Source organism: Rhinoraja longicauda, chromosome 16 (genome assembly GCF_053455715.1).
Source record: "Rhinoraja longicauda isolate Sanriku21f chromosome 16, sRhiLon1.1, whole genome shotgun sequence".
NCBI lineage: Eukaryota > Metazoa > Chordata > Chondrichthyes > Rajiformes > Arhynchobatidae > Rhinoraja > Rhinoraja longicauda.
Genome location: NC_135968.1, coordinates 8053138 through 8080304, shown reverse-complemented (window position 1 = coordinate 8080304; position 27167 = coordinate 8053138). Strand labels below are relative to the sequence as shown.

The 27167-nt window shown below is 45.9% G+C and overlaps 1 protein-coding gene across 4 annotated transcripts in view; it reads right to left on the bottom strand.

Annotated features, from left to right (window-relative positions):
• Positions 1-20502: 20502 nt before the first annotated feature.
• atad1b (ATPase family AAA domain containing 1b) overlaps positions 20503-27167 on the bottom strand; it is a 37968-nt gene continuing 31303 nt past the window's right edge. For all 4 annotated transcript variants that reach the window (XM_078413148.1, XM_078413147.1, XM_078413149.1 and 1 more), the window contains exons 8-10: positions 25053-25103; positions 23750-23886; positions 20503-22742 (exon numbers count right to left, since the gene is read on the bottom strand). In XM_078413148.1, coding sequence (XP_078269274.1) covers positions 22625-22742; positions 23750-23886; positions 25053-25103 — 306 coding nt within the window. In that variant the 3' untranslated portion in view covers positions 20503-22624. The remainder of the gene's footprint in view (positions 22743-23749; positions 23887-25052; positions 25104-27167) is intronic.

Sequence of the window (27167 nt, the reverse complement as noted above, 5' to 3'; positions counted from 1 at the left end):
TTTTCCCGGTGATTTTCAATCCAATGGTTTATGCAATTTCATTCAGGAGCTCGTATATGTCACACATTGTTACAGTTTTTTTTAACTGTAAGGGCTCAAGGGGTGTGGGAGGAAACCGGAGCGCCAGGAGAAAACCCACACGGTCACGGAGAACATGCAAACTCCGTACAGGCAGCACCCTGTAGTCAGGATCGAACCTGGGTCTCTGGCGCTGTAAGGCAGCAACTCTGCCGCTGCGCCCTGGTTTAGAGATAATCCCACAAAACACGAAGGTGAAAAATGGGATGCAGCTCAATTTCTGTCATTGAAGATGGCAACTAGCATGGTAAATGGAAAGATAGTACAAGCAAAAATAAAGACAAACTCTGTCCAAGGGAAAGCAATAAAAGCATTTAACATTGGTGAGCCGCAGAAGATAAATTGAAAGCAGGAAAGGAGTGCAGCGTAGGTTCACCAGGCCAATTCCCGGGATGGCGGGACTGACATATGATGAAAGAATGGATCGATTGGGCTTATATTCACTGGAATTTAGAAGGATGAGAGGGGATCTTTTGAAACATGTAAAATTCTTAAGGGATTGGACAGGCGAGATGCAGGAAAAATGTTCCCCATGTTGGGGGAGTCCAGAACCAGGGGTCACGGTTTAAGAATAAGGGGTGGGCCATTTAGGACTGAGATGAGGTAAAACGTCCTTACCCAGAGAGTTGTGAATCTGTGGAAATTCTCTTCCGCAGAAGGCAGTGGAGATCGATTCACTGGATGTTTTCAAGGGAGAGTTAGATATAGCTCTTCGGGCTAACGAAATCAAAGGATATGGGGAGAAAGCAGGAACGGGGTACTGATTTTGGAGTATTAGCCATGATCGTATTGAATGGCGGTGCTGGCTTGAAGGGCCGAATTGCCCAACACCTGCACCTATTTTCTATGTTTCTATGTTATTTTCTATGAATTGGATGAAGGTTTATGGCAAATGTCAGAAGAATGACAATAAGATTACTGAGAGCACCGGGAGGAAACAAGAAAGTATAAGTCTCAATAATAATTATCCTAACAACTCAGTACCATTACAGTTGGATTCAAATGGCAAAAAAAACAAGGGCGCGCCTTATGTTTATCAGAGTGCTGACGTATATAATGGCAACTACACACCCTTGATAATAACTAGACCCATTGATTTTTAAACTGGTTTTGATTTGAGATTACGCATCTTCCTTAATTGGGTCTTTTGTTCTCTGGAGCTAATTATACATTGAAGTCAATGATGGTATAAAACTCTGACCTATGCAATAATTTCTTATTCATAGTTTGGAGATGCTGCATGGAAACAGGCCCTTCAGCCCACCGAGTCCATGCCGACCATCGATCAGGCGTTCACACCAGTTGTACGTGTTATTCCATTTTCTCATCCACTCCCTACACACCAGGAGCAATTTACAGAGGCCAATTAACCGACAAACCCGCACGTCTTTGGGATGTGGGAAGGGAACCGGAGCACACGGAGGAAACCCACGCGGTCACGGGGAGAGCGTGCAAACTCTGCATAGGGCCGCTCAGTTGCTGGTGATGTCCATGAATTGCAGGCTTCATTGAATGCAAAGGATATGCAACAAAATACTAAACATGACTACTTTCATTTGCAACTGACATTGCTGTGTCCCAAACATTATGGTGCCCTGAAATGGGGGGGGGGACTATGTATAAACACTGCTGTAATTTCTACATGGTGAAACCAAAATGTATAAAAATGGCCTTTATTAAAATCTGACAATGCGCACTTTAACCACATGTGATTTTTTTCTATTACAAATCTCAAATTGTGGAATACAGAGGCAAATAAATAAATAATGGGTCTTTGTCCCAAACATTATGGAGGGCATTGTAGATTCTTGATTAGTAGGGGTTACGGGGAGAAGGCCGGAGAATGGAGAGATATAGCAGCCACGATTAAATGGCTGAGTAGATTCGATTTGCCGAATGGCCTGATTCTGGTCTGATCACTTATAATAATAATAATAATAATACATTTTATTTATATAGCGCTTTTCATATACTCAAAGACGCTTTACAGAGATTTTGAGAACATAGGGAAATTAATAAATAGATAAATAAGTAAATAAATAAATGAACAGAGAAAGGAGACAGAAGGTGAGGTGACCTTCAGTGGTTGAAGGCAGTACTGAACAGGTGAGACTTCAGCGATGTTTTGAATGTGGTGAGTGTGGGGGAGTCTCTAACGGTTTGGGGTAGTGAGTTCCATAGGGTGGGAACTTATAAACTTATAAACTGGAGTGATAACCAGCGGGATAACATGGATGGCCAGCATGGACTCAGTGGGCTGAAGGGCCTCCTTCCAACTTTCAATCAATTCAATCAATCAAAGTTTTAAAACTAGTTTTGCTTAAACCCTTGAAAAGCTAACGTTGATTTGTCATCAGTAAAACTTAATGAAATTGTAGCTGGTTAAGTTTAATCTAGTTTCGTTTAGAGATATAGTGTGGAAACAGGACCTTCAGCCCACCGAGCCCGTGCCGACTAGCGATCCCCACACACTAGCACTATCCAACACACATTAGGGACAATTTACAATTATACCAAGCCCATTAACCAAGAAGCCTGTACGTCTTTGGATTGTAGGAGGAAACCTACGCTGGTCACGGCGTGAATGTACAAACTCCGTACAGACAACACCCGTAGTCAGGATCGAACCCAGATGTCTGGGGCTGTAAGGCAGCAACTTTGTTAAGTTAAGCAGGATGAATTGGCAATTGAAGTGTAATAAAGATATTTCATGGCTGCAATCTGGGAACAAAACATCCTACCTGTTTCAGCAGCTGAGAGAGGTGGGGAATGGATAACAGCTGTCTGAAACTCCCAGAGCACTCTTACTCTCACAGATGTTTCCCATAAAGGGATGTCCCTTTGCCATCTATATTCATTGTTATTCTGGGCCTGCACTCGCTGGAGTTTAGAAGGATGAGAGGGGACCTCATTGAAACTTTCCGAATTGTGAAAGTTGCTGCCTTACAACGCTTGCAGCGCCGGAGACCGGGGTTCGATCCCGACTACGGGCGCCGTCTGTACGGGAATTTTACGTTCTCCCCATGGACCAAGTGGGTTTTCTCTGAGATCTTCGGTTTCCTCCCACACTCCAAAGACGTACAGGTTTGTAGGTAAATTGGCTTGGTGTAAATGTAAAGATTGTCCCTAGTGTGTGTAGGATAGTGCCGTCTCGCCCTTGTTAGCACTTTGCACAGGTGACAATGAAATCACCATGGAACCACTGGATCTCAGACCCTTGCAATCTCTCACCTTTAGATAATAAGCCTCTTTTTTATTTTGCCTGTAACTCTGACATCTGTTGATTCTCTCTACTACTGTGCCACCAATGAAGAGAAACGCACGGCCTCTCAGTTTCTCTTCCTAAAGTTATAAGCCTAGCAGCAGCACCAAGGCGCAGCGGTAGAGTCGCTGCCTTACAGCGCCAGAGACCCGTGTTCGACCTTGACCACGGGCGCTATATAGTATAAGAAAATAACTGCAGATGCTGGTACAAATCGAAGGTATTTATTCACAAAATGCTGGAGTAACTCAGCAGGTCAGGCAGCATCACGGGAGAGAAGGAATGGGTGACGTTTCGGGTCGAGACCCTTCTTCAGACTGATGACAGGGGGGGTATAGGTAGAGACAGGAAGATAGAGGGAGATCTGGGAAACATAGAAAATAGGTGCAGGAGTAGGCCATTCGGCCCTTCGAGCCTGCACCGCCATTCAATATGATCATGGCTGATCATCCAGCTCAGTAACATGTACCTGCCTTCTCTCCATACCCCCCTGATCCCTTTAGCCACAAGGGCCACATCTAACTCCCTCTTAAATATAGCCAATGAACTGGCCTCAACTACCGTCTGTGGCAGGTAATTCCACAGACTCACCACTCTCTGTGTGAAGAAATGTTTTCTCATCTCGGTCCTAAAAGACTTCCCCCTTATCCTTAAGCTGTGACCCCTGGTTCTGGAAGGAGGAGTGATCACGGGCGCCGTCTGTACGGAGTTTGTACGACCTCCCCGTGGACAGTGCGGGTTTTCTCCGGAAGCTCCGTGTTGTGTATGAGAACGATTTAATATGAAATGACTTGCGCGATTGTACGCCTGCGCAGAGAGACACAAGATGGCGATGACATGGCCAAGGCACGTTTAAATACTTGTGTGTTCCGAGTTTTATTCATAGTCCGATTACAGCACAAAGACACAACACTCCGGTTTCCTCCCACATTCCAAAGACCTACAGGTTTGTAGGTAAATTGGCTTCTGCAAAATTGTAAATTGTCCCTCGCGTGTGTAGGACAGTGTGAGTGTGTGGGGATCGCTGGTCGGCATGGACTCGGTGGGCCGAAGGGCCTGTTTCTGTGCTGTATCGCTAAATTAAACTAAACTAAAATGGAGACATTTTAAATGCTACAAAAGTCAGTTGGACGCTCTGTGCATTCTCCTCATGATTTTATACGCCAGAAACAGATTTAAAAATAAATGCTCACTTTCCCATAAGGCCTCATCTTCAATATAACTTTCTGCTGGAGATACATGACCTCACACTGCCTCCTTCTGGCCATCCTTACACACTTTCATTCATTAATCATTCATTCGTTCACTCGTTCATCCATTCATTCAAGTATTTATTCATTCATTGAGTCAGAACTGAGATGAGGAAAAACTTTTTCAGTCAGATTAGAACTGAGATGAGGAAAAACTTTTTCAGTCAGAGAGTTGTGAATCTGTGGAATTGTCTGCCTCAGAAGGCAGTGGAGGCCAATTCTCTGAATGCATTCAAGAGAGAGCTGGATAGAGCTCTTAAGGGTAGCGGAGTCAGGGGGGTATGGGGAGAAGGCAGGAACGGGGTACTGATTGAGAATGATCAGCCATGATCACATTGAATGGCGGTGCTGGCTCGGGGCCGAATAGCCACCTCCTGCACCTATTGTCTATTGTCTATTAACTTGTTTCTACTATTTGAATGGCCAGAATCCACCTGGTCTACTTTTTTTTTTAGTTTAGTGATACAGCGCGGAAACAGGCCCTTCGGCCCACCGAGTCCGCACCGACCAGCGATCCCCGCACACTAACACTATGCTACACACACTGGGGACAATTTTTACATTTACCAAGCCAATTAACCTACATACCTGTACGTCTTTGGAGTGTGGGAGGAAACCGAAGATCTGGGAGAAAACCCACGCGGTCACGGGGAGAACGTACAAACTCCGTACAGACGGCGCCCGTAGTCAGGATCGAACCCGGGTCTCCGGCGCTGCAAGCGCTGGAAGGCAGCACACCGACGCCTCCACTTCCTTAGAAGGCTTAGGAAGTTTGGTATTTGTCGGAAGGAACTGCAGACGCTCGTTTACACTGAAGGTAGACACAAAAAGCTGGAGTAACTCAGCGGGTCAGGCACACTTTGCTGGAGTGAAAGGATGGGTCACATTTCGGGTCAAGACCCTTCTTCAGACCCAAAGAAGGGTCTCGACCCGAAACATACTCATTCCTTCTCTCCAGAGATACTGCCTGTCCCGCTGAGTTACTCCAGCATTTTGCGTCTATCTTAGGAGGTTCGGCATGCTCCCAACAAAAGGATGGGTGTTGTTTCAGGTCGAGACCCTTCTTTACACTGAAGAAGGGTCTGAAGAGGAGTCTTGACCCAAAACGCCACCCATTCTATTTCTCCAGAGATGCTGCCTGACCGGCTGAGTTACTCCAGCAATTTGTGTTCAGTTTTCAGTGTTCAGTGTTCAGTTGAGGGTTCAATTTTGAGGTGGATAGAAAATTGGTTGGCGGACAGGAAGCAAAGAGTAGGAATAAACGGGTCCTTTTCGGAATGGCAGGCAGTGACTAGTGGGGTACCGCAAGGCTCAGTGCTGGGACCCCAGTTATTTACAGTGTATATTAATGATTTGGACGAGGGAATTGAATGCAACATCTCTAAGTTTGCAGATGACACGAAGCTGGGTGGCAGTGTTAGCTGCGAGGAGGATGCTAGGAGGCTGCAGAGTGACTTGGATAGATTAGGCGAGTGGGCAAATGCATGGCAGATGCAATATAATGTGGATAAATGTGAGGTTATCCACTTTGGCGGCAAGAACAGGATAGCAGAGTATAACCTGAATGGTGACCGATTGGGAGAAGGGGAGATCCAACGTGACCTGGGTGTCATGGTGCACCAGTCATTGAAAGCAAGCATGCAGGTGCAGCAGGCAGTGAAGAAAGCGAATGGTATGTTGGCATTCATAGCACGAGGATTTGAGTTTAGGAGCAGGGAGGTTCTGCTGCAGTTGTACAGGGCCTTGGTGAGACCGCACCTGGAGTATTGTGTGCAGTTTTGGTCTCCTAACCTGAGGAAAGACGTTCTTGCCTTAGAGGGAGTACAGAGAAGGTTCACCAGATTAATCCCTGGGATGGCGGGACTTGCATATGAGGAAAGACTGGATAGACTGGGCTTGTACTCGCTGGAATTTAGAAGACTGAGGGGGGATCTTATAGAAACATATAAAATTCTTAAGGGGTTGGAGAGGCTAGATGCGGGAAGATTGTTCCCGATGTTGGGGGAGTCCAGAACCAGGGGTCACAGCTTAAGGATAAGGGGGAAGTCTTTTAGGACCGAGATGAGAAAACATTTCTTCACACAGAGAGTGGTGAGTCTGTGGAATTCTCTGCCACAGAAGGTAGTTGAGGCCAGTTCATTGGCTATATTTAAGAGGGAGTTAGATGTGGCCCTTTTTGCTAAAGGGATCAGGGGGTATGGAGAGAAGGCAGGTACAGGCTACTGAGCTGGATGATCAGCCATATAACCATATAACCATATAACAATTACAGCACGGAAACAGGCCCGCTCGGCCCTACCAGTCCACGCCGACCACTCTCTCTGACCTAGTCTCATCTACCTACTCTCAGACCATAACCCTCTAATCCCCTCTTATCCATATACCTATCCAATTTACTCTTAAATAATAAAATCGAGCCTGCCTCCACCACTTCCACCGGAAGCCCATTCCATACAGCCACCACCCTCTGAGTAAAGAAGTTACCCCTCATGTTACCCCTAAACTTTTGTCCCTTAATTCTAAAGTTATGTCCCCTTGTTGGAATCTTCCCCACTCTCAAAGGGAAAAGCCTACCCACGTCAACTCTGTCCGTCCCTCTCAAAATTTTTAAAACCTCTATCAAGTCCCCCCTCAACCTTCTACGCTCCAAAGAATAAAGACCCAACCTGCTCAACCTCTCTCTGTAGCTTAAGTGCTGAAACCCAGGCAACATTCTAGTAAATCTCCTCTGTACCCTCTCCATTTTGTCGACATCCTTCCTATAATTTGGCGACCAGAACTGCACACCATACTCCAGATTCGGCCTCACCAATGCCCTGTACAATTTTAACATTACATCCCAACTTCTATACTCGATACTCTGATTTATAAAGGCAAGCATACCAAACGCCTTCTTCACCACCCTATCCACATGAGATTCCACCTTCAGGGAACAATGCACATGATCATATTGAATGGCGGTGCAGGCTCGAAGGGCCGAATGGCCTACTCCTGCACCTATTTTCTATGTTTCTATGTTTCTATGTGTCTAACTTAGAAGGCTTTTCCAGGTTTATTTTATGATGGGGGTGGAATTGTTTGGTTGACCCCAGATTGCCACCTAATGGACATCGACAAAATAGCAATGGCCACATTTAAAATTAGATTAGAGATAGACACAAAATGCTGGAGTAACTCAGCGGGACAGGCAGCATCTCTGGAGAGAAGGAATGGGTGACGTTTCGGGGTCGAGACCCTTCTTCAGACTTAAGATTAGATTGCTTGATGTTTTTCAGATGGCTCTCGGTAACATGGGAGATCGAATGATTGTGAATGTTTCGTGCAAATGCACAGAATTGTGAGCTGGAACCAACCGACTGGGGATTGGCAGCAATTGTGCTCTCAGCTGTCCACATTTGGTGTGTGTGGCACGGTGGCGCAGCTGGACGAGCCGCTGCCTCACAGCGCAGGAGACCCGGGCTCGGCCCTGACCTCGGGCGCTGCCTGTGCGCAGAGTTTGCACGTCTCCCCCGTGACCGCGTGGGTTTCCTCCCACATCCCGAAGACGTGCAGGTTTGTCAGTCAATTGGCCCTCTGTAAATTGTTCCCCAGGTGTGCAGGGAGTGGATGAGAAAGCGTGATGACATAGAACTGGAGCGAAGGGGTGATCGAAGGTCGGCGCGGACTCGGTGGGCTGAAGGACCCGTTTCCATGCTGTATCTCAAAAAGGTATTGAGGGCGATCAGGAACAACGGCCAATCTTTGTTAAATATGGCCATTGTTATTGCTAAAGACCATTGATTGGGATGACAGACACAAAGTGTTGGAGTAACTCAGCGGGTCAGGCGGCATCTCCGGGGAGAAAACGGACGGTGACGTTTCGAGTGGAGACCCTTCTTCAGACTGAAAGTAGAGGGTTTGGGGGGAAGAGCAGGAGGGATGAGCTGCTTTCATGTTTGCTACTGTGGATTAATTTCCTTCTTTTGTCACTATAGATTCAGGGGCAGGTTCCTTTAGAAAGTTTAAGAAACATTTAGAGGGGTGCATGGATAAGACAGGCTTAGAGGGTTATGGGCCAAACGCAGGCAGGTGGGACTAGTGTAAATGGGTCATGTTGGTCAGTGTGTGTGTCAAGTGGGGCCGAAGGACCTGTTTCCTCTATGAGGCTGCCCAGCCCATCACTGGTTCTGACCTCCCCACCATTGAAGGGTTCTACAAGAGTCACTGCCTCAAAAAGGCAGCCAACATCATCAGAGACCTACACCACCCTGGCCACGCTCTCATTTCACTCCTGCCATTGTTAAGAAGGTACAGGGGTCTGTACATTGTAAAATACAGCTTCAGGAGCAGCTGGAGTAACTCAGCGGGGCAGGCAGCATCTCTGGAGAGAAGGAATGGGTGACGTTTCGGGTCGAGGCCCTTCTTCAGGCAGCTTCTTCCCTACAGTTTGGTTTAGATCCGTTTATTGCCACGTGTACCGAGCGAGGTACAGTGAGAAACTTTTTCTGCGGGTTAACCAGTCAGCGGAAAGACAATACATGATTACATTCGAGCCATTTACAGTGCGTGGATGCATGATAAGGGAGATTTAAGAGTGTGGAGCGGTTGTAATATGAGTTTGTAGATCTGCCTCTGTGGCTAGCATGCAAATAGTTGCCTGGGTTGGGTGCCATCTATCTTGGATTAAACACTGCAAACTCCAATTAAACTGAACCAGAAGCTGCTTTGATTGCACTCGGGACTTGGGGGCATTGTTTTTATCTTTGCTATATGGTTTGCTATATGGTTATTGAACCTCTTTTGTTCTATATCACAGCGTCTACTGAGTACTGTTTACATATCCCTCATTTTAGTACAAGTAAAATCTTCCCGTTTCGGGACATATGACAATAAAACACTCTTGACTAACGCTGCGGCACGGTGGGGCAGCGGGTAGAGTTGCAGCAAGACTGCGTCAGAGACACAGGTTCGATCCTGACTACGGGTGCTGTGTGTACGGGGTCTGTACGTTCTCCCTGTGACCGCGTAGGTTTTCTCAGGGTGCTCCGGTTTTCCTCCCGCACTCCAAAGACGTGTGTGTTTGTAGGTTTGTAGGTGTGTGTTTGTAGGTTAGAACATCGACTTCTCCAACTTTAGATAGTTCCTCTGTCCCTCCCGTCCCCTCCTCCTTCCCAGATCTCCCTCTATCTTCCTGTCTCCACCTATATCCTTCCTTTGTCCCGCCCCCCTGACATCAGTCTGAAGAAGGGTCTCGACCCGAAACATCACCCATTCCTTCTCTCCCGAGATGCTGCCTGACCCGCTGAGTTACTCCAGCATTTTGTGAATAAATACCTTGTGTTTGTAGGTTAGTTGGCTTTGATAAAAATTGTAAGTTGTCCCTAGTATCCAGGACAGTGCTAGTGTACAGGGGTAATCGTACAGCGGCGCAGACTCAGTGGGCCAAAGGCGTGTTTCCGCTCTGTATCTCCAAAGTCGAAAGTAAAGACTCATAGACAATAGACAATAGGTGCAGGAGGAGGCCATTCGGCCCTTCGAGCCAGCACCGCCATTCAATGTGATCATGGCTGATCATTCTCAATCAGTACCCCGTTCCTGCCTTCTCCCCTTACCCCCTGACTCCGTTATCCTTAAGAGCTCAATCTAGCTCTCTCTTGAATGCATTCAGAGAATTGGCCTCCACTGCCTTCTGAGGCGGAGAATTCCACAGATTCACAACTCTCTGACTGAAAAAGTTTTTCCACATCTCCGTTCTAAATGGAGTCTTGACATCAACCTAAAAGGTTAACTCTGTCTGCCTCAGCACCGACACTACCTGCCCCCATGTTGAATTCAGCATTACATCGAGCAGGGTTGCCTAATCCATCTGGATCTAGAATCCTAAGTACTGGGGTTCATGCTGTAACCAGAATAAAACATTATTATTTTAGTTTAGTTTACTATTATTGTTCATAAGTTTAAAACTTCTCGGAACAGATTTAGGCCGTTCAGCCCATCAAGTCACTCCCCCATTCAATCATGGCTGATCGAACTTTCCCTCTCAACCCCATTCTCCTGCCTTTACCCCATAACTCCTAACACCCTTAATAATCAAGAATCTGTCAATTTCAGCCTTAAAAATATCCATTGACTTGGCCTCCAAAGCCAGCTGTGGCAATGAATTCCACCCTCTGACTCAAGAAATTCCTCCACATCTCCTGTCTGAAGGTACGTCCTTTTATTCTGAGGCTGTGGCCTCTGGTCCTAGACTCTCCCACTAGTGGAAACATCCTCTCCACATCCACTCTATCCAGACCTTTCACTATTTGGTAAGTTTCAATGAAAGTTTCAATCCCCCTTCATCCTTCTAAACTCCAGGGAGTGCAGGCCCAGTGCCTTCAAACGCTCATCATGTGCTAACCCAATCATTCCTGGGATCATTCTCCTCTGGACCCTCTCCAACGCCAACACGTCCTTCCTCAGATATGGAGCCCTATTGTCAAGAGTACCGAGGTACAGTGAAAAGCTTTTCTGTTGCATGCAGTGAAGAAAGCGAATGGTATATTGGCATTCATAGCAAGAGGATTTGAGTATAGGAGCAGGGAGGTTCTGCTGCAGTTGTACAGGGCCTTGGTGAGACCGCACCTGGAGTATTGCGTACAGTTTTGGTCTCCTAATCTGAGGAAAGACATTCTAGCCTTAGAGGGAGTACAGAGAAGGTTCACCAGATTGATCCCTGGAATGGCAGGACTTTCATATGAAGAAAGACTGGATAGACTCGGCTTGTTCTCTCCAGAGATGCTGCCTGTCCCGCTGAGTTACTCCAGCTTTTTGTGTCTATCTTCGGTTTAAACCAGCATCTGCAGTTCCTTCCTACACATTTCGTCTGCTGAGCTACTCCAGCATTTGGTGTCTATCTTCGGGTTTGTAGGTTGACCTACATATAAAATTCTTAAGGGGTTGGAGAGGCTAGATGCGGGAAGATTGTTCCCGATGTTGGGGAAGTCCAGAACCAGGGGTCACAGCTTAAGGATAAGGGGGAAGTCTTTTAGGACCGAGATGAGAAAACATTTCTTCACACAGAGAGTGGTGAGTCTGTGGAATTCTCTGCCACAGAAGGTAGTTGAGGCCAGTTCATTGGCTATATTTAAGAGGGAGTTAGATGTGGCCCTTGTGGCTAAAGGGATCAGGGGGTATGGAGAGAAGGCAGGTACGGGATACTGAGTTGGATGATCAGCCATGATCATATTGAATGGCGGTGCGTACAGGCTCGAAGGGCCGAATGGCCTCCTCCTGCACCTATTTTCTATGTTTCTATGCTATCCAGTCAGTAAAAAAATACCATACAGAATTACGAAAGGGTGGCATGGTGGCGTGGTGTGGCAGTAGAGCTGCTGCCTAACAGCGCCAGAGACCCGAGTTCGATCCTAACTGCAGAAACAGTCTGCATGGAGTTTGTACGTTCTCCCTGTGACCGCGTGGGTTTTCCCCGGGTGCTCCGGTTTCCTCCCGCACTCCAAAGGCGTACAGCTTTATAGGTCAATTGGCTTCTGTAAGTTGACCCTAGTGTGGAGGATAGTGCTAACAACGTACATGGTGATCGCTGGTCGGCGCAGACATGGAGGGCCAAAGCCGGCCTTGTTTCTCCGCTGTATCTCTAAAGTGTAAAGTAAAATCTAACTCAGCGGGTCGGGCAGCACCTGTGGAGGGAATGGACAGGCCATGTTTTGGGCCAGGACCTCACTACAGACCCCAAAAAAGGATCCCGACCAAAAGGTGTCACCTGTCCATTTCCAACCCACAGATGCTGCCAGACCCGCTGAGTTCCTCCAGCACTTTGTTTAGTTTAGTTCAGAGATACTGTACAGCACGGAAACAGGCCATGGAAGACCCAGGGAAAGCCCACGCGGTCATGGAGAGAACATACAGACTCCATACAGACAGCACGGGCGGCACGGTAGCGTAGCGGTAGAGTTGCTGCTTTACAGCGAATGCAGCGCCGGAGACTCAGGTTCGATCCTGACTACGGGTGCTGCACTGTAAGGAGTTTGTACGTTCTCCCCGTGACCTGCGTGGGTTTTCTCCGAGATCTTCGGTTTCCTCCCACACTCCAAAGACGTACAGGTATGTAGGTTAATTGGCTGGGTAAAATGTAAAAAAATTGTCCCTAGTGGGTGTAGGATAGTGTTAATGTGCGGGGATCGCCGGGCGGCACGGACTTGGTGGGCCGAAAAGGCGTTTCCGGCTGTATATATATGATATGATATGATATAGCACCGTTGGTCAGGGTCGAACCTGGGTCTCTGGCACTGTAAGGCAGCAATTTTTCCGCTGCGCCACCTCTTGTTTCTGTCTGGACTCCAGCACCTGCAGTTTTCTGTGCCTGTGTTCAACTGCATCTTTTACAGATGTGAAGGGAGGAAATGCAGATGCTGGTTTAAACCGAAGGTAGAACAAAAAGCTGGAGTAACTCAGCGGGACAGGCGGAAAGGAATCATGGTCTCGACCCGAAACATGACCTGTTCTTTCACAGGTGACCTGGCTAAGATCACCAGGCTGCCTCAACTATAGCAGTTAATGTGGTTATGTTATTTTGCTACTCATGGGTTCAGTTTCAGAATTAAAAGCTATTGCGAACATCCCTAAAAGTAATTTCATCCTGTGTAGAAATTACCTGATCTTCTGATAAATCCATCATCATATTTATGTGGTGTTAAAGAAAGGGGCTGCTACGTTTTACTATGTGTGATTATTTGGAGTATTGTGTGCAGGTCTGGGTATCCCATTATAGGAAGGATATGGAGGCTTTGGAATGGAGTGGAAGAGGTTTACCAGAATGATGCCTGGTTTAGTGGGCATTAGTTACAGGGAGAGGTTGGACAGACTTGGATTGTTTTCCCCGGAATGCCGGACGTTGTGGGAGAACTGATAGTTTTTAAATTTAGTTTAGTTTAGTTTAGAGATACAGCGCATAAACAGGATCTTTGGCCCACCAGGTCCACGCCGACCAGCGATCCCCACACACTAACACCATCCTACACACTCGGGCCAATGTACAATTATGCCGAGCCAATAACCTACCTGTACGTCTCTGGGGTGTGGGGGGAAACGGAGACCCCGGAGAAATCCCATGCCGGTCACGGGGAGAACGTACAAACTCCATACAGACAAGCACCCGTAGTCGGGATCGAACCCGGGTCACTGGCGCTGAAAGGCAGCTACTCTACCGCTGTGCCACCCCGATTAGGTTAGATAGAAGTATATAAAAATAACGAGCAGCATGGACAGGGTAGACAGTCAGAATCTTTTTTACCAGCATGGAAAAAACAAATACTAGAGGGCATGGTTTTAGGGAGATGTGTGGGCAAGTTTTTACACAGCCTGGTGAGTGCCTGGAATGTGCTGCCTGGGTGGTGGTTGAAGATACATTAGTGGCATTTAGTGGCACGGTAGCGCAGCGGTAGAGTTGCTGCTTTACAGCGAATGCAGCGCCGGAGACTCAGGTTCGATCCTGACTACGGGTGCTGTACTGTAAGGAGTTTGTACGTTCTCCCCGTGACCTGCGTGGGTTTTCTCCGAGATCTTCGGTTTCCTCCCACACTCCAAAGACATACAGGTATGTAGGTAAATTGGCTGGGTAAATGTAAAAATTGTTCCTAGTGTGTAGGATAGTGTTAATAGTGTTAGTGTGCGGGGATCGCTGGGCGGCGCGGACTTGGTGGGCCGAAAAGGCCTGTTTCCACGCTGTATATATATGATATGATATGATATAAGAAAATAACTGCAGATGCTGGTACAAATCGAAGGTATTTATTCACAAAATGCTGGAGTAACTCAGCAGGTCAGGCAGCATCTCAGGAGAGAAGGAATGGGTGACGTTTCGGGTCGAGACCCTTCTTCGGACTGATGTCAGGGGGGCGGGACAAAGGAAGGATATAGGTGGAGACAGGAAGATAGAGGGAGATCTGGGAAGGGGGAGGGGAAGAGAGGGACAGAGGAACTATCTAAAGTTGGAGAAGTCGATGTTCATACCACTGGGCTTAAAGCTGCCCAGGCGAAATATGAGGTGCTGTTCCTCCAATTTTCGGTGGGCCTCACTATGGCACTGGAGGAGGCCCATGACAGAAAGGTGCCCGGGATGGGGTGGTTTGGGTAGGAAGGGACGAGTGGACCAGGGAGTTGCGGAGGGAACGGTCTCTGGGGAACGCAGAAAGGGGAGGGGATGGGAAGATATGGCCAGTGGTGGGGTCCCGTTGTAGGTGATGGAAATGTTGGCGGATGATTTGTTGCATCCGTTGGCTGGTGGGGTGGAAGGTGAGAACGAGGGGGATTCTGTCCTTGTTACGAGTGGGGGAGGGGGAGCAAGAGTGGAGCTGCGGGATGTAGAAGAGACATTTAGTTGTCTACTGGCATTTAGTAGACTTTTGGATAGGCATACGGATATGCAGGCAACGGAGGGTAATGGCTATGTATATGCATGTAGATAAGTGATGGTCTTGGCATCATGTTCGGCATAGACATTGTGGGCTGTTCTTGTGCTGTACTGTTCTATGTGATCCACACAGATTGTGGAATTTGATGAGAAATGGGCAGCATAAAAATGGCTAAATTGGGAAACCATTGATCCTAAAGTGGGTGTTACACAGCTACTGATATAGGCACATACTTGTGCAACATGCTTCGGGCTAAGTGGCGTAGAGGAAGGCACAGTGGCTCAGCGGTAGAGTTATTGTCTTACAGCGCCAGAGACTCGCGTTCAATCTTGACTACGTGTGCTGTCTGTACGGAGCTTGCAACATGCACCCTATGACTGCGTGGGTTTTCTCCGGGTGCTCCGGTTTATTCCTGCATTCCGAAGACCTGCTCAGGTATGTAGGTTAATTGGCTTCTGTAAATCGTCCCCAGTGTGTAGGATAGAATGAGTGAACAGGGATTGCTGGTTGGTACGGACTCGGTGGGCCGAAAGGTCTGTTTCCACGCCGTATCTTTAAACTAAAAAAAATAACTAGGCTAATTGTCAAATTGGAAATAATTCCAGGGCAAGAAATAATTAGGCACCTGCATTAATGCAGAGAAAGCAGATCACCACGATGACGTTGTGAGGCCAAACGCAAATTGGAACAGCAGCACCTCATATTTCGCTTGGGCAGCTTACAACCCAGCGGTATGAATATTGATATATTGATTTCTCAACTTCAAGTATCTCTTGCTTTCCCGCTCTCCCCGTCCCTCCCCCACCGAGGTTCTCTGACTAGTTTCACTGCCCTCCTGGTTAATTTTACTATTTGTCTGCCTCGTTGTCACCTTCCCTTCTGCCAACAATGAGCCATTCTACATTATTTTGCTCTGTCGTTTTCACACCTTGTCCTTCCATATATCTCTAGTTTCCCTCTCCCCCGACTCTCAGTCTGAAGAAGTGTCTCAACCCGAAATGACACCCATTCTCATTCTCTCCAGAGATGCTGCCTGTCCCGCTGAGTTACTCCGGCATTTTGTGTCTGTCACAATGAAGACTTGACTCCAGCTCTGCTGAATAGAACCTCAGCAAAGCAGCTGATAGCACATATGACTTGCGTAGATACGATTTCTTCCCTCGCCACCTGCTGGCTCCACTACAATGCTTGAAGAAGGTTCCCAAATGGAGATGTCACCTATGCATGTTACCCAATGATGCTGCCTGACCCGTGAGTTACTCCAGCACTTGGTGTCTTTTCCACATAGTTAAATGATTGATTGAAAGATGCGTCACGAAAACAGGCCCATCGTCCCACCGAGTCCATGCCGACCATCAATCACCCGTTCACACCAGTTCTATGTTTGCCCCACTTTCTACATCCACTCCCTACACAGCCTGGGCAATTTTAGAGGCCAATTAACTTACAAACCCGCACGTCTTTGAGATGTGGGAGGAAACCATAACATCAAGAGGAAACAATGAGTAGGAAAGAACTGCAGATGTTGGTTTAAATCGAAGGTAGAAACAAAATGCTGGAGTAAGTAACTCAGCGGGTCAGGCAGCATTTCTGTAGAGAAGAAATGGGTGACGTTTCGGGTCGAGACCCTACTTCAGACTGAAGAAGGGTCTCGACCCGAAACGTCACCCATTCCTTCTCGCCAGAGATGCTGCCTGACCTGCTGTGTCCGTCAAGAGGAAACACGTGTGTGTCACAGGGAGAACGTGCAAACTCCACACAAACAGCACCCGTGGTCAGAATCAAACCGGGGTCTCTGACGCTGTGAGGCAGCAGTTCTATCAGCCGCAACACCATTTAAAAAGCAATATAGATTATCTCCCTATAATTAGGTCATAGGGAATAGGAGTAGAATTGGGCCATTCGGCTCATCAAGTCTACTCCGCCCTTCAATCATGGCTGATCTATCTCTCCCTCCTAACCCCATTCTCCTCCCTTCCCCCCATAACCTCTTGCAACCTGTACTAACCAAGAATCTATCTATCTCTGTTGTGCTATTTTAAGAGATAATCAAATAATAACAGCATTGTAATAAAAAGGAACTGCAGATGCTGGTTTATACCAAAGATAGACACAAAATGCCGGAATAACCAGCGGGTCAGACAGCATCTCTGGAGAAAAATGGATAGATGACGTTTCGGGTACAGACACTTCCTGAGACTGATTGGAGCTTTTTTTCCCCGAATGCCGCCTGGATTAGAGGGTTTCGGCTGCAGGGAAAGGTTGTGTAGACTTGGAATGTTTTCTCCGGAATGTCGGAGGTTGAGGGGAGCCTTGAAAGCAGTGTACAAAATCATGAGAGGCATAGATATGTTTGACTGGCAGGGTGGAAATGTCCAACACTAGAGGGCGTAGCTGTCGGATGAGCACAGGGATGTTGAATGAAGATGTGCAGGACAAGTTTTTTTTTTCATGCAGAGCGGTGGGTGCCTGCAACGCATTGCCAGGGGTGGCATTGGAGGCAGATACGACAATAGCGTTCATGAGGCTTCTAGATAGGCGCGTGGAAGTGCTGGGAATAGAGGGATATGGATCACGTACTGGCAGATGAGATCTGTATAACTTGGCATCATGACATTGTTGGGCCGAAGGGTTTGTTCCTGTGTTACATAGAAAATAGGTGCAGGAGTAGGCCATTCGGCCCTTCGAGCCTGCACCGCCATTCAATATGATCATGGCTGATCATCCAGCTCAGTAACCTGTACCTGCCTTCTCTCCATACCCCCTGATCCCTTTAGCCACAAGGGCCACATCTAACTCCCTCTTAAATATAGCCAATGAACTGGCCTCAACTACCTTCTGTGGCAGAGAATTCCACAGACTCACCACTCTCTGTGTGAAGAAATGTTTTCTCATCTCGGTCCTAAAAGACTTCCCCCTTATCCTTAAGCTGTGACCCCTGGTTCTGGACTTCCCCAACATCGGGAACAATCTTTCCGCATCTAGCCTCTCCAACCTCAGTGTTGTACTATTCTTTGTTTATCCTTCTGATCTGCCCATTTAGATTTTAATTTTTCATCATGATCTCATTTACCTAAAATAAATATTAAAATACACACTAGGAGTGGTTGCAACCACTTAAATAGCTACCTTTACCTTACTCCACGAACGTTTGTCAACAATGGGCCTGCACTCGCTGGAGTTTAGAAGAATGAGGGGGACCTCATTGAAACGTACAGAATAGTGAAAGGCTCGGATAGAGTGGATGTGGAGAGGATGTTTCCACTAGTGGAAAAGTCTAGGACTAAAGGTCATAGCCTCAGAATGAAAGGACCATCTTTTAGGAAGATGAGGAGAAATTTATTTTGTCAAGAGGGTGGTGAATCTGTGGAATTCTTTGCCACAGAAGGCTGTGGAGGTCGTGGGTGGATATTTTTAAGGCAGAGATAGATAGATTCTTGATTAGTACGGGTGTCAGAGGTTATGGGGAGAAGGCAGGAGAATGGGGTTAAGAAGGAGAGATAGATCAGCCATTATTGAATGGCGGAGTAATTTTGATGGGCCAAATGGCCTAATTCTACTCCTATGAACCTTATGGAGGTTATCCACACTACTGTTTCATTAAGATTCCCGATGTCAAGGAGGCCACAATGGGAGCACCAATGGAGATTCAAGTTCAAAGTTCAAAAACACTTCATTTGTCCCCGTGGGGCGATTTACAAAGGCACGTATAGTACAAAAACTATTGGGGGGGGGGGGAGGGGGGTCCGTTTCACCGAATACTTGTGCTTGGCCCGCCAAGGCCTGCCGGATCTCCCGGTCACCAACCATTTTAACTCCTCTTCCCGTTCCCATGCCGACCTTTCTGCCCTGGGCTTCCTCCATTGCCCGAGTTAGGCCACATGCAAACTGGAGGAACAGTAAGTACCTCATATTCCTTGGGTAGCTCATAACCCTATGGTATGAACATTGAATTCTCCATTTTTAGCTAACTAACCAACAATTATAGGAAGGATGTCGACAAAATGAAGAGGGTACAGAGGAGATTTACTAGAATGTTGCCTGGGTTTCAGCACTTAAGCTACAGAGAGGTTGAACAGGTTGGGTCTTTATTCTTTGGAGCGTAGAAGGTTGAGGAGGGACTTGATAGAGGTTTTAAAAATTTTAAGAGGGACGGACAGAGTTGACGTGGGTAGGCTTATTCCCCTTGAGAGTGGGGAAGATTCCAACAAGGGGACATAACTTTAGAATTGAGGGACAAAAGTTTAGGGGTAACTTCTTTACTCAGAGGGTGGTGGCTGTATGGAATGAGCTTCCGGTGGAAGTGGTGGAGGCAGGCTCGATTTTATTATTTAAGAGTAAATTGGATAGGTATATGGTGAGAGGGGATTGGAGGGTTATGGTCTGAGAGCAGGTAGATGAGACTAGGTCAGAGAAAGTGGTCGGCGTGGACTGGTAGGGCCGAACGGGCCTGTTTCCGTGCTGTAATTGTTATATGGTTAATAACCCTGTTTCTTTGCCCTATCCTGTCCCTTTCCACTGAAATCCCTTCCTCTGGTTTCAAATTTCACACATCTTCTCTATGTAAGTCTTTTGTCTTCTTCCCATTTCTGGCCTTCTCAAACTTTCTCCCCACTGCAATCATTCTGAAGAAGGCTCCCGACCTGAAAAGTCACCTATCCATGTTCTCCAGAGATGCTGCTTGAGTTACTCCAGAATTCTGTGTGTTATTCTTGGTGTTTTATAGAACTGAGAACAGTGTAGCACCCAAACAGACCCCGCCGGCTCTCAACGTCTGTGCTGAACATGGTGCCTAGTTAAAACAGATCTCATTTTCCCATACATGACCCATATCCCTCCATCCCTACACTTCATGTGCTTATCTAAAAGCCTTCCAAACACCACTCATCGCTTTAAAGATTTCAAAGTAGATCAAGCCAAACTTTCCCCTTCATATACACACCATTATATTTTTAGACTTTGGAGACTTTGATATTTTTAGACTATGAGCGTAGAAACAAGCCCATCGGCCCGAATCCACATCGACCAGCGAGCACCCCGTACACTAGCACTAACCCACACACGGGACAAATTACAATTTACAGAAGCCAATTAACCTACAACCTTGTAGGTTATCCAATCAACCTTTAATAAGAACCCGAAGGGCAACTTTTTCACACAGAGAAAGATGGTTATATGGAACAAGCTGCCAGAGGAGGTAGTTGAGGTAGGTACTTTTACAACGTTTAAAAGACATTTAGACAGGCACATGGTTAGGGAGGATTTAGAGGGATCTGAGCAAATCGCTGGCAGGTGGGACTAGCATTGATGGGCATCTTGGTCGGCATGAACAAGTTGGGCCGAAAGGCCTGTTTCCGTGCTGTATGTCTTTGATCACCTTTTAGATTTGAATAAAATAGTGTTAAAATAACTCTAAATTAGGCAAGTGAAAGTGAAAGATCAGATCTCAAATATTTGCATAGCAATTTGGAAAAATTTGCTGACATCAATGACACTGAAATCGGAGAAAGTTCTACACCTGTAAATGAAGCTTTAATTTTACATTGATTAGTAAAGGTACTGACAGCAAACTTTAAACATAGCAATCAGATCAGTTTTGTGCTGACAGATATCCCTCAGTTGGAACTATTATGATTCGACTCCTCCATGCTACCACATTGTTTTTTTAGGATCCCACCCTCCCTCCCAAAATACATAGTAACCAAAATAAATAAATATTTGGACAGTGTGTTAACTACCCAAATGTTAAAAGAAGTTCTTGCAAACATCACAAGAGGATAGTGCGAGTGTACGGGGTGATCGCTGGTCGGCGTGGACCCGGTGGTAATGTTTCCACGCTGCATCTCTAAAGTCTAAAAGCATAATGGTGTGCACATGAAGGGGAAAGTTTGGCTTGATCTGCTTTGAAATCTTGAACCCATGCCCTCTCTCCCCACCAGCCATCCCGACCCAATGAACCCAATCAACTAGCCAAATTATGCCCTCAGTTTTTCATTAATTTCGTTTAGTTTATCGATACAGCATGGAAACAGGCTCTTAGGCCCACCAGATCCCATGCCGACCAGTACGCCAGTTCTATCCTGCACATTAGGGTCAATGTTATTTTTCACGGACGCCAATTAACCTACAAACCTGCACGTCTTTGGAGTGTGGGAGGAAACTGGAGCACCCATAAAAGAAACCCCACCCGGTCAAAGGGAGAACGTACAAAATCCGTGCAGACAGCACCCGGGGTCAGGATCGAATCCGGGTCTCTGGCGCAGTGAGGCAGCAAGTCTACCGCTGCACCACTGAGCAGCCCCCATTTAGGCAGAGTGTTAGCTACCCACGTGTTAAATGAAGTTTTTGTGGACATCACCCTCGTTCCTACAATTGCGAACCCATGTCCTGATTCCACCGGTCATCCTTACCCAATCACCAGCCATCAACCAGCCAAATTATGGACATTAATTTATTATTTGTAGATATTCCGTTCCCTTTCAATTAAATTCTGTCATTCTTTTAGATTTTTTTAGATTTAGAGATACAGCGCGGAAACAGGCCCTTTGGCCCACCGAGTCCGCGCCGCCCAGCGATCCCCGCACACTAACACCAGGGACAATTTTTACATTTACCCAGTCAATTAACCTACATACCTGTACGTCTTTGGAGTGTGGGAGGAAACCGAAGATCTCGGAGAAAACCCACGCAGGTCACAGGGAGAACGTACAAACTCCGTACAGACGGCGCCCGTAGTCAGGATCGAACCTGAGTCCCCGGCGCTGCATTCGCTGTAAGGCAGCAACTTTACCGCTGCGCCACCGTGCCGCCCATTAGCAGAGGAACGGTTTATAGTTTTGAGCCATTCTTTGTAAAAGAAAAAATGAGCACCGACTCGTAATAGTTCGTTTGATAAGAAATAAAAAAATTAAATGCACATTTTAAAAATTATTAACCAAATAGTAATCTGTACAGGTATCCATTCCAAAACAACCAAATAATAATAGATAAAACTCATTTGGACTTTCATTATTTATTTACCTTGAACTGGAAAATAAAAAATACATTTAAAAAGCATAACCTGCTTGGTTTAGCAATTAAATTAACAAACATGACCATGGTTCAACCAAAAGTCAGAAACTGCTTTGAATAGCTTCTTCACATTATTTCATTCCATTTTCAGGGCCCTGTAATTAATCTAATTCATCATTAATTGATGCAGATTGCAGAGTGTGCCAATTAGTGCTCTCACTTCATGTTAAAGATGCACTGACATTTCCTCCAGAGTTTGCATCATTCAAGCAGCACCTTTCCCATTTTACATTTTGAACAGTGATACTAAATGCAGTCACAAATCGAACCAGCTACAGAAAATCCTATTATATCTATCAACACAATCCAGTGAATAAGAATTACACAAATAGTCTGGTGTAACGTTTTCTGTGAATATCAACCAGAGGGGTCGATGGGTTCGGTTTACATAATGGATAGGTGGTGTTACATTCACAGAAACTGATTTTTTTTTTGAGGGGGGAAGAATCCCTCTTCTTCTTTCTCCGGTTGCAGCTCTTGCCGTGAGCAGAGGCAGAGCTGTCGTTTAGCAAAGTCACTAAGCAAAGGTACAACTCAACTTGACCTCCAAACTGTGCACGGACACTGGCCCCTCAGTCTACGCTGAGGTGCATCAAACCATTGGAAACGGTGGCGTCCTTAGACCTCCGCATCTTGTCTATTGCCTTCTGAAGATCCTGTTGTTTGATGGGCCGAATCATCTCCTTCGCTCTGTTAACACAAGCAGAATGTGAACACATGTTGAATGAGGGGTGCAAAATCTGCCTTGAACACGTTTAAAATATTACACGCGGGGATACTGACAAAAAAACAAACAAATTTAGTGTGTGGAAAGGAACTGCGGATGCTAGTTTATACCGAAGATAGACACAAAGTGCTGGAGTAACTCAGTGGGTCGGGCAGCATCTTTGGAGAAAAAGAATGGGTGATGTTTCGGGTTGGGACACTTCTTCAGACTTCAGTGTGGAGGGAGAGAGGGAGAGAGGGAGAGAGGGAAAGAAAAGAGAGAGAAAGAAAGAGTGAAAGAGAGGGGGAGGGGTCGCGAGAGAGAAAGGGAGAGAGGGATTAAGTTTTCATTTTTACACGGTGGGTGATGGATGCCTGAACGCACTGCCAGGGTGGTGGTGGAGGCAGATACGATTGTGGCCTTTTAGGTAATGCAGGGAATAGCAGAATATGGATCACATGCAGGCAGATGAGATTGGTTTAGCTTGCATCGTGTATGGTACATTGTGGTCTGAAGGGCCCGTTCCTGTGCAGTACTGTTCTGCGTTCAAGTAGCGTGGTTACATTCAGAACCATACTGTTGTCACTATGTGTTGATAATCATGTCCACATAAACAAAACATTCAAAAGCCGCCATACATCCGATGAATGAAATCTTTCATGACTGCTCGATTGTCAATTTCGATCCAATTGGACATCACTCAACAAAAACTGTACCTTAGGAAAAAAGGGTCTGAAGAAGGGTCCCAACCTGAAACAGAATCAAGGGATATGGGGAAAAAGCAGGAACGGGGTACTGATTCTGGATGGTCAGCCATGATCGTATTGAATGGTGGTGCTGGCTCGAAGGGCCGGGCGGCCTACTACTGCAGCTACTTTCTCTGTTTCTATGAAACGTCACCCATACTTTTTCTCTAGAGATGCAGCCGGGCGTGTTGAGTTATTCCCACATTTCGTGTCTATCTTAGAAAAAAGCTCAAAATGTTACAAACCTTTGCTCTTCCTCAGAACCATTGACGTAATCTCGGACACAGAACATGGCAGCATCTCTGCAGAGCTCTTTCAGGTCACTTCCCGAAAAGCCCTGAGTTTCCTTGGCAATTACATCCAAGTTCACGCAATTGTCAACCTAACAAGAAACAAAAGAATATACTTTAGAATTTTTCTAGAAACAAGGTAGTTGTAGCAGGTACTATAACAACATTTAAAAGACATTTGGACAGGTACAGATAATTTTGTTTAGTTTAGACATACAGCACGGACTTGGAGGGCCGAAAAGGCCTGTTTCCGGCTGTAGATATATGATATGATATGATAGTGCGGAAACTGGCCCTTCAGCCCCACTGAGTCCGCGCCGACCAGCGATCCCCGCACACTAACACTCTTCTACAAACACTAGGGACAATTTACAATTAAACCAAGCCAATTAACCTACAAGCCTGTACGTCTTTGGAGTGCGGAAGGAAACCGGAGCTCCCGGAGAAAACCCACGCAGGTCACGGGGAGAACCTACAAACTTCATGCAGACAGCACCCGTAGTCAGGATCGAAACCCGGGACTCTATCTCAGGAGCGCTCAGGATAGGAATGGTTTCTAGAAGGAAACGTGCACAGGTGGGACTAGCGTAGATGGGGAATCTTGGTCAGCAATATATATATATAACAGATGAACACGTCAACATGCATAGCATGCAAACATGTCAACATGCATATAACATGTAAAAACATGTCAACCTGCTTACAACACGTAAACATGTCACTATGCATACAACACGTAAACATGTCAACCTGTATACATGTTAACCCGTCAATATGCATATAATACATGGACTTGTCAACACACATTACGCATCACACGCATGTAACATGCGAACATGTCAACACACGTACAATATGTGAACATGTCAATATACATCTAACATGTTTAATGACCCCAGAAAGTTTCTCAGATTTCTATTTGCTAGCGCCAGCATCAGGTATCCATGCTAATTAAAGATACAGCAATACCAAAGCCTTTGCAATAGTTAACTGGGTTCATTTGTATTTATGTCAAATACTGTTCCCATGTTTAAAAAAAAATCCAAATCCTACTGTTTGCTTTTATTTAAGGGAAAACTACAACTGTAACAAAAGTAGAACATTTATAAGCAATGTTATGTGGCCTTAGAATGCATTGATTATTACAGTCAAACTGATATATTACTACAGAGGGAAATACTCAAGCCAAGTATGGAAAATAATTGCCGATCCAAGCAATAACATAATTCAATGGGCTTTTATTTTTCATTTCACATACCTTTTCATTTAGTAGAATTAGAGCAAGGATTAATTCCCGCTGCTTGATGTTCTGTACAACAAAGAAATAAAAAGCGTTTTTAATTAACGTGTAAAACAGTACTGCAGAAAAAACACCTAGATCATGTAATGATGTAATCTGCAAAAACCCATCATGTCGGCATATACCATCATATTCATCTAGCATAGGGATTCTGAGACAATAGTGGTTACGGTAGTTGACGAGCAACCTAAACATCCACATTCAACGGTCTGAAGACATCATTTCAAATTCTACATAGACACAAAAAGCTGGAGTAACTCAGCAGGCCAGGCAGCATCTCTGGAGAGAAGGAATGGGTGATGGTCTGAAGAATGGTCACCCATTCCTTCTCTCCAGAGATGCTGCCTGTCCCGCTGAGTTACTCCAGCTTTTTGTGTCTATCTTTGGCTTAAACCAGCATCAGCAGTTCCTTCCTACACAGTTCAAACTCTACCATAGCAACCGAGGAGCTTAAAAAAGATTGTCTGTAATGTTGCGCAAGAAATCAAGGTTGTTGTAAAAATGTCAAGTAGGAAAGGAAATCGTCCATCCTTGTATCTATGTGTCCAGACCCTCAGCAGTCCAATGGATTCTTGAATGGCCTTGGAAATGACCAAGCAGGTCGTTGCAGAGCAATTAAGTCAATAAATGCAGCATTCTCAGCAATGTTCATGTCCCACGAAAGAACCGCATGTTTTACAACGCCCTCGCCTAATATGTTTTGTTCTTAAATACGGCCAAATTATATTTTCTTTATAACATTGTAAAAGCACAGTGGCGCAATGGTCGAGTTGCTGCCTTTCAGCGCTAGAGACCCGAGTTCGATCCTGACTATGGGTGCTTGTCTGTACGGAGTTTGTACATTCTCCCCGTGACCTCGTGGGGTGTTCAGGTATCCCCCCACACTCGTAAGATGCGCAGGTTTGTTGGGTTACTGTAAATTGTAAATGGTCCCTAGTGTGTAACATGTGTTAGTGTTCGGGGTGACCACTGGTAAGTGTGTACTCGGTGGGCCGCAGGGCCTGTTTCCATGCTGTATCTCTAAGGTCTAAATTCTAAACATCTAGCAAGGTCCTTTGCCCTATTTGCATTATTATTATTTAAGGTGCATTTCTTTCCTTCTTCTAACTTCCTAAATATAATCCTTCTATTTTTTTCCTACAATAGACTACATCAACTAACTATACCAATGCTAGTCTGCCCATGCCCTGATAAGATCATAAGTGATAGGAGCAGAATTAGGCCATTCGGCCCATCAAGTCTATTCCGCCATTCAATCATGGATGATCTATCTCTCTGTCCTAACCCCACTCTCCTGCCTTCTCCCCATATCCTCTGACACCCGTACGAATCAAGAACCTATCCATCTCTGCATTAAATATATCCACTGACTTGGCCTCCACAGCTTTCTGTGGCAAAGAATTCCACAGATTCACCACCCTCAGAATCTTTTACTAACCTCATCATAATCTGTACTTGGAGCAATCTGTCCTATATATTTCTGTAAGGTTTGAAATTGCAAACTAGGTGATAGATCAGCCACGATTGAATGGCAGAGTAGTCTTAATGGGCCGAACGGCCTAATTCTACTCCTAGAACTTATGAACGTATAACCTTGGCATCATGTTCTGCCCAGACATTTTGGGCCGAAGGGTCGGTTCTTGTGCTGCACTACTCTATCTTCTTGGGTCATAATCACAAGTATTAAGTAATGATAATTTAGACGGATGAGAGAGAACCTTATAGAAACATATACAAATTCTTAAAGGATTGGACAGGCTAGATGCAGGAAAAATGTTCCCCATGTTGGGGAAGTCCAGAACCAGGAGACACAGTTTAAGAATAAGAGGTAGGCCATTTAGGACTGAGATGGGGAAAAACTTTTTCAGCCAGAGAGTTATGAATCTGTGGAATTCTCTGCCACAGAAGGCAATGGAGGCCTGGGTGTCCTTGTACATCAGTCGCTGAAAGGAAGCATGCAGGTACAGCAGGCTGTAAAGAAAGCTAATGGCCTGTTGGCCATCATTGCGAGAGGATTTGAGTTTAGGAGCCAAGAGGTCCTACTGCAGTTGTACAGGGCCTTGGTGAGACTGC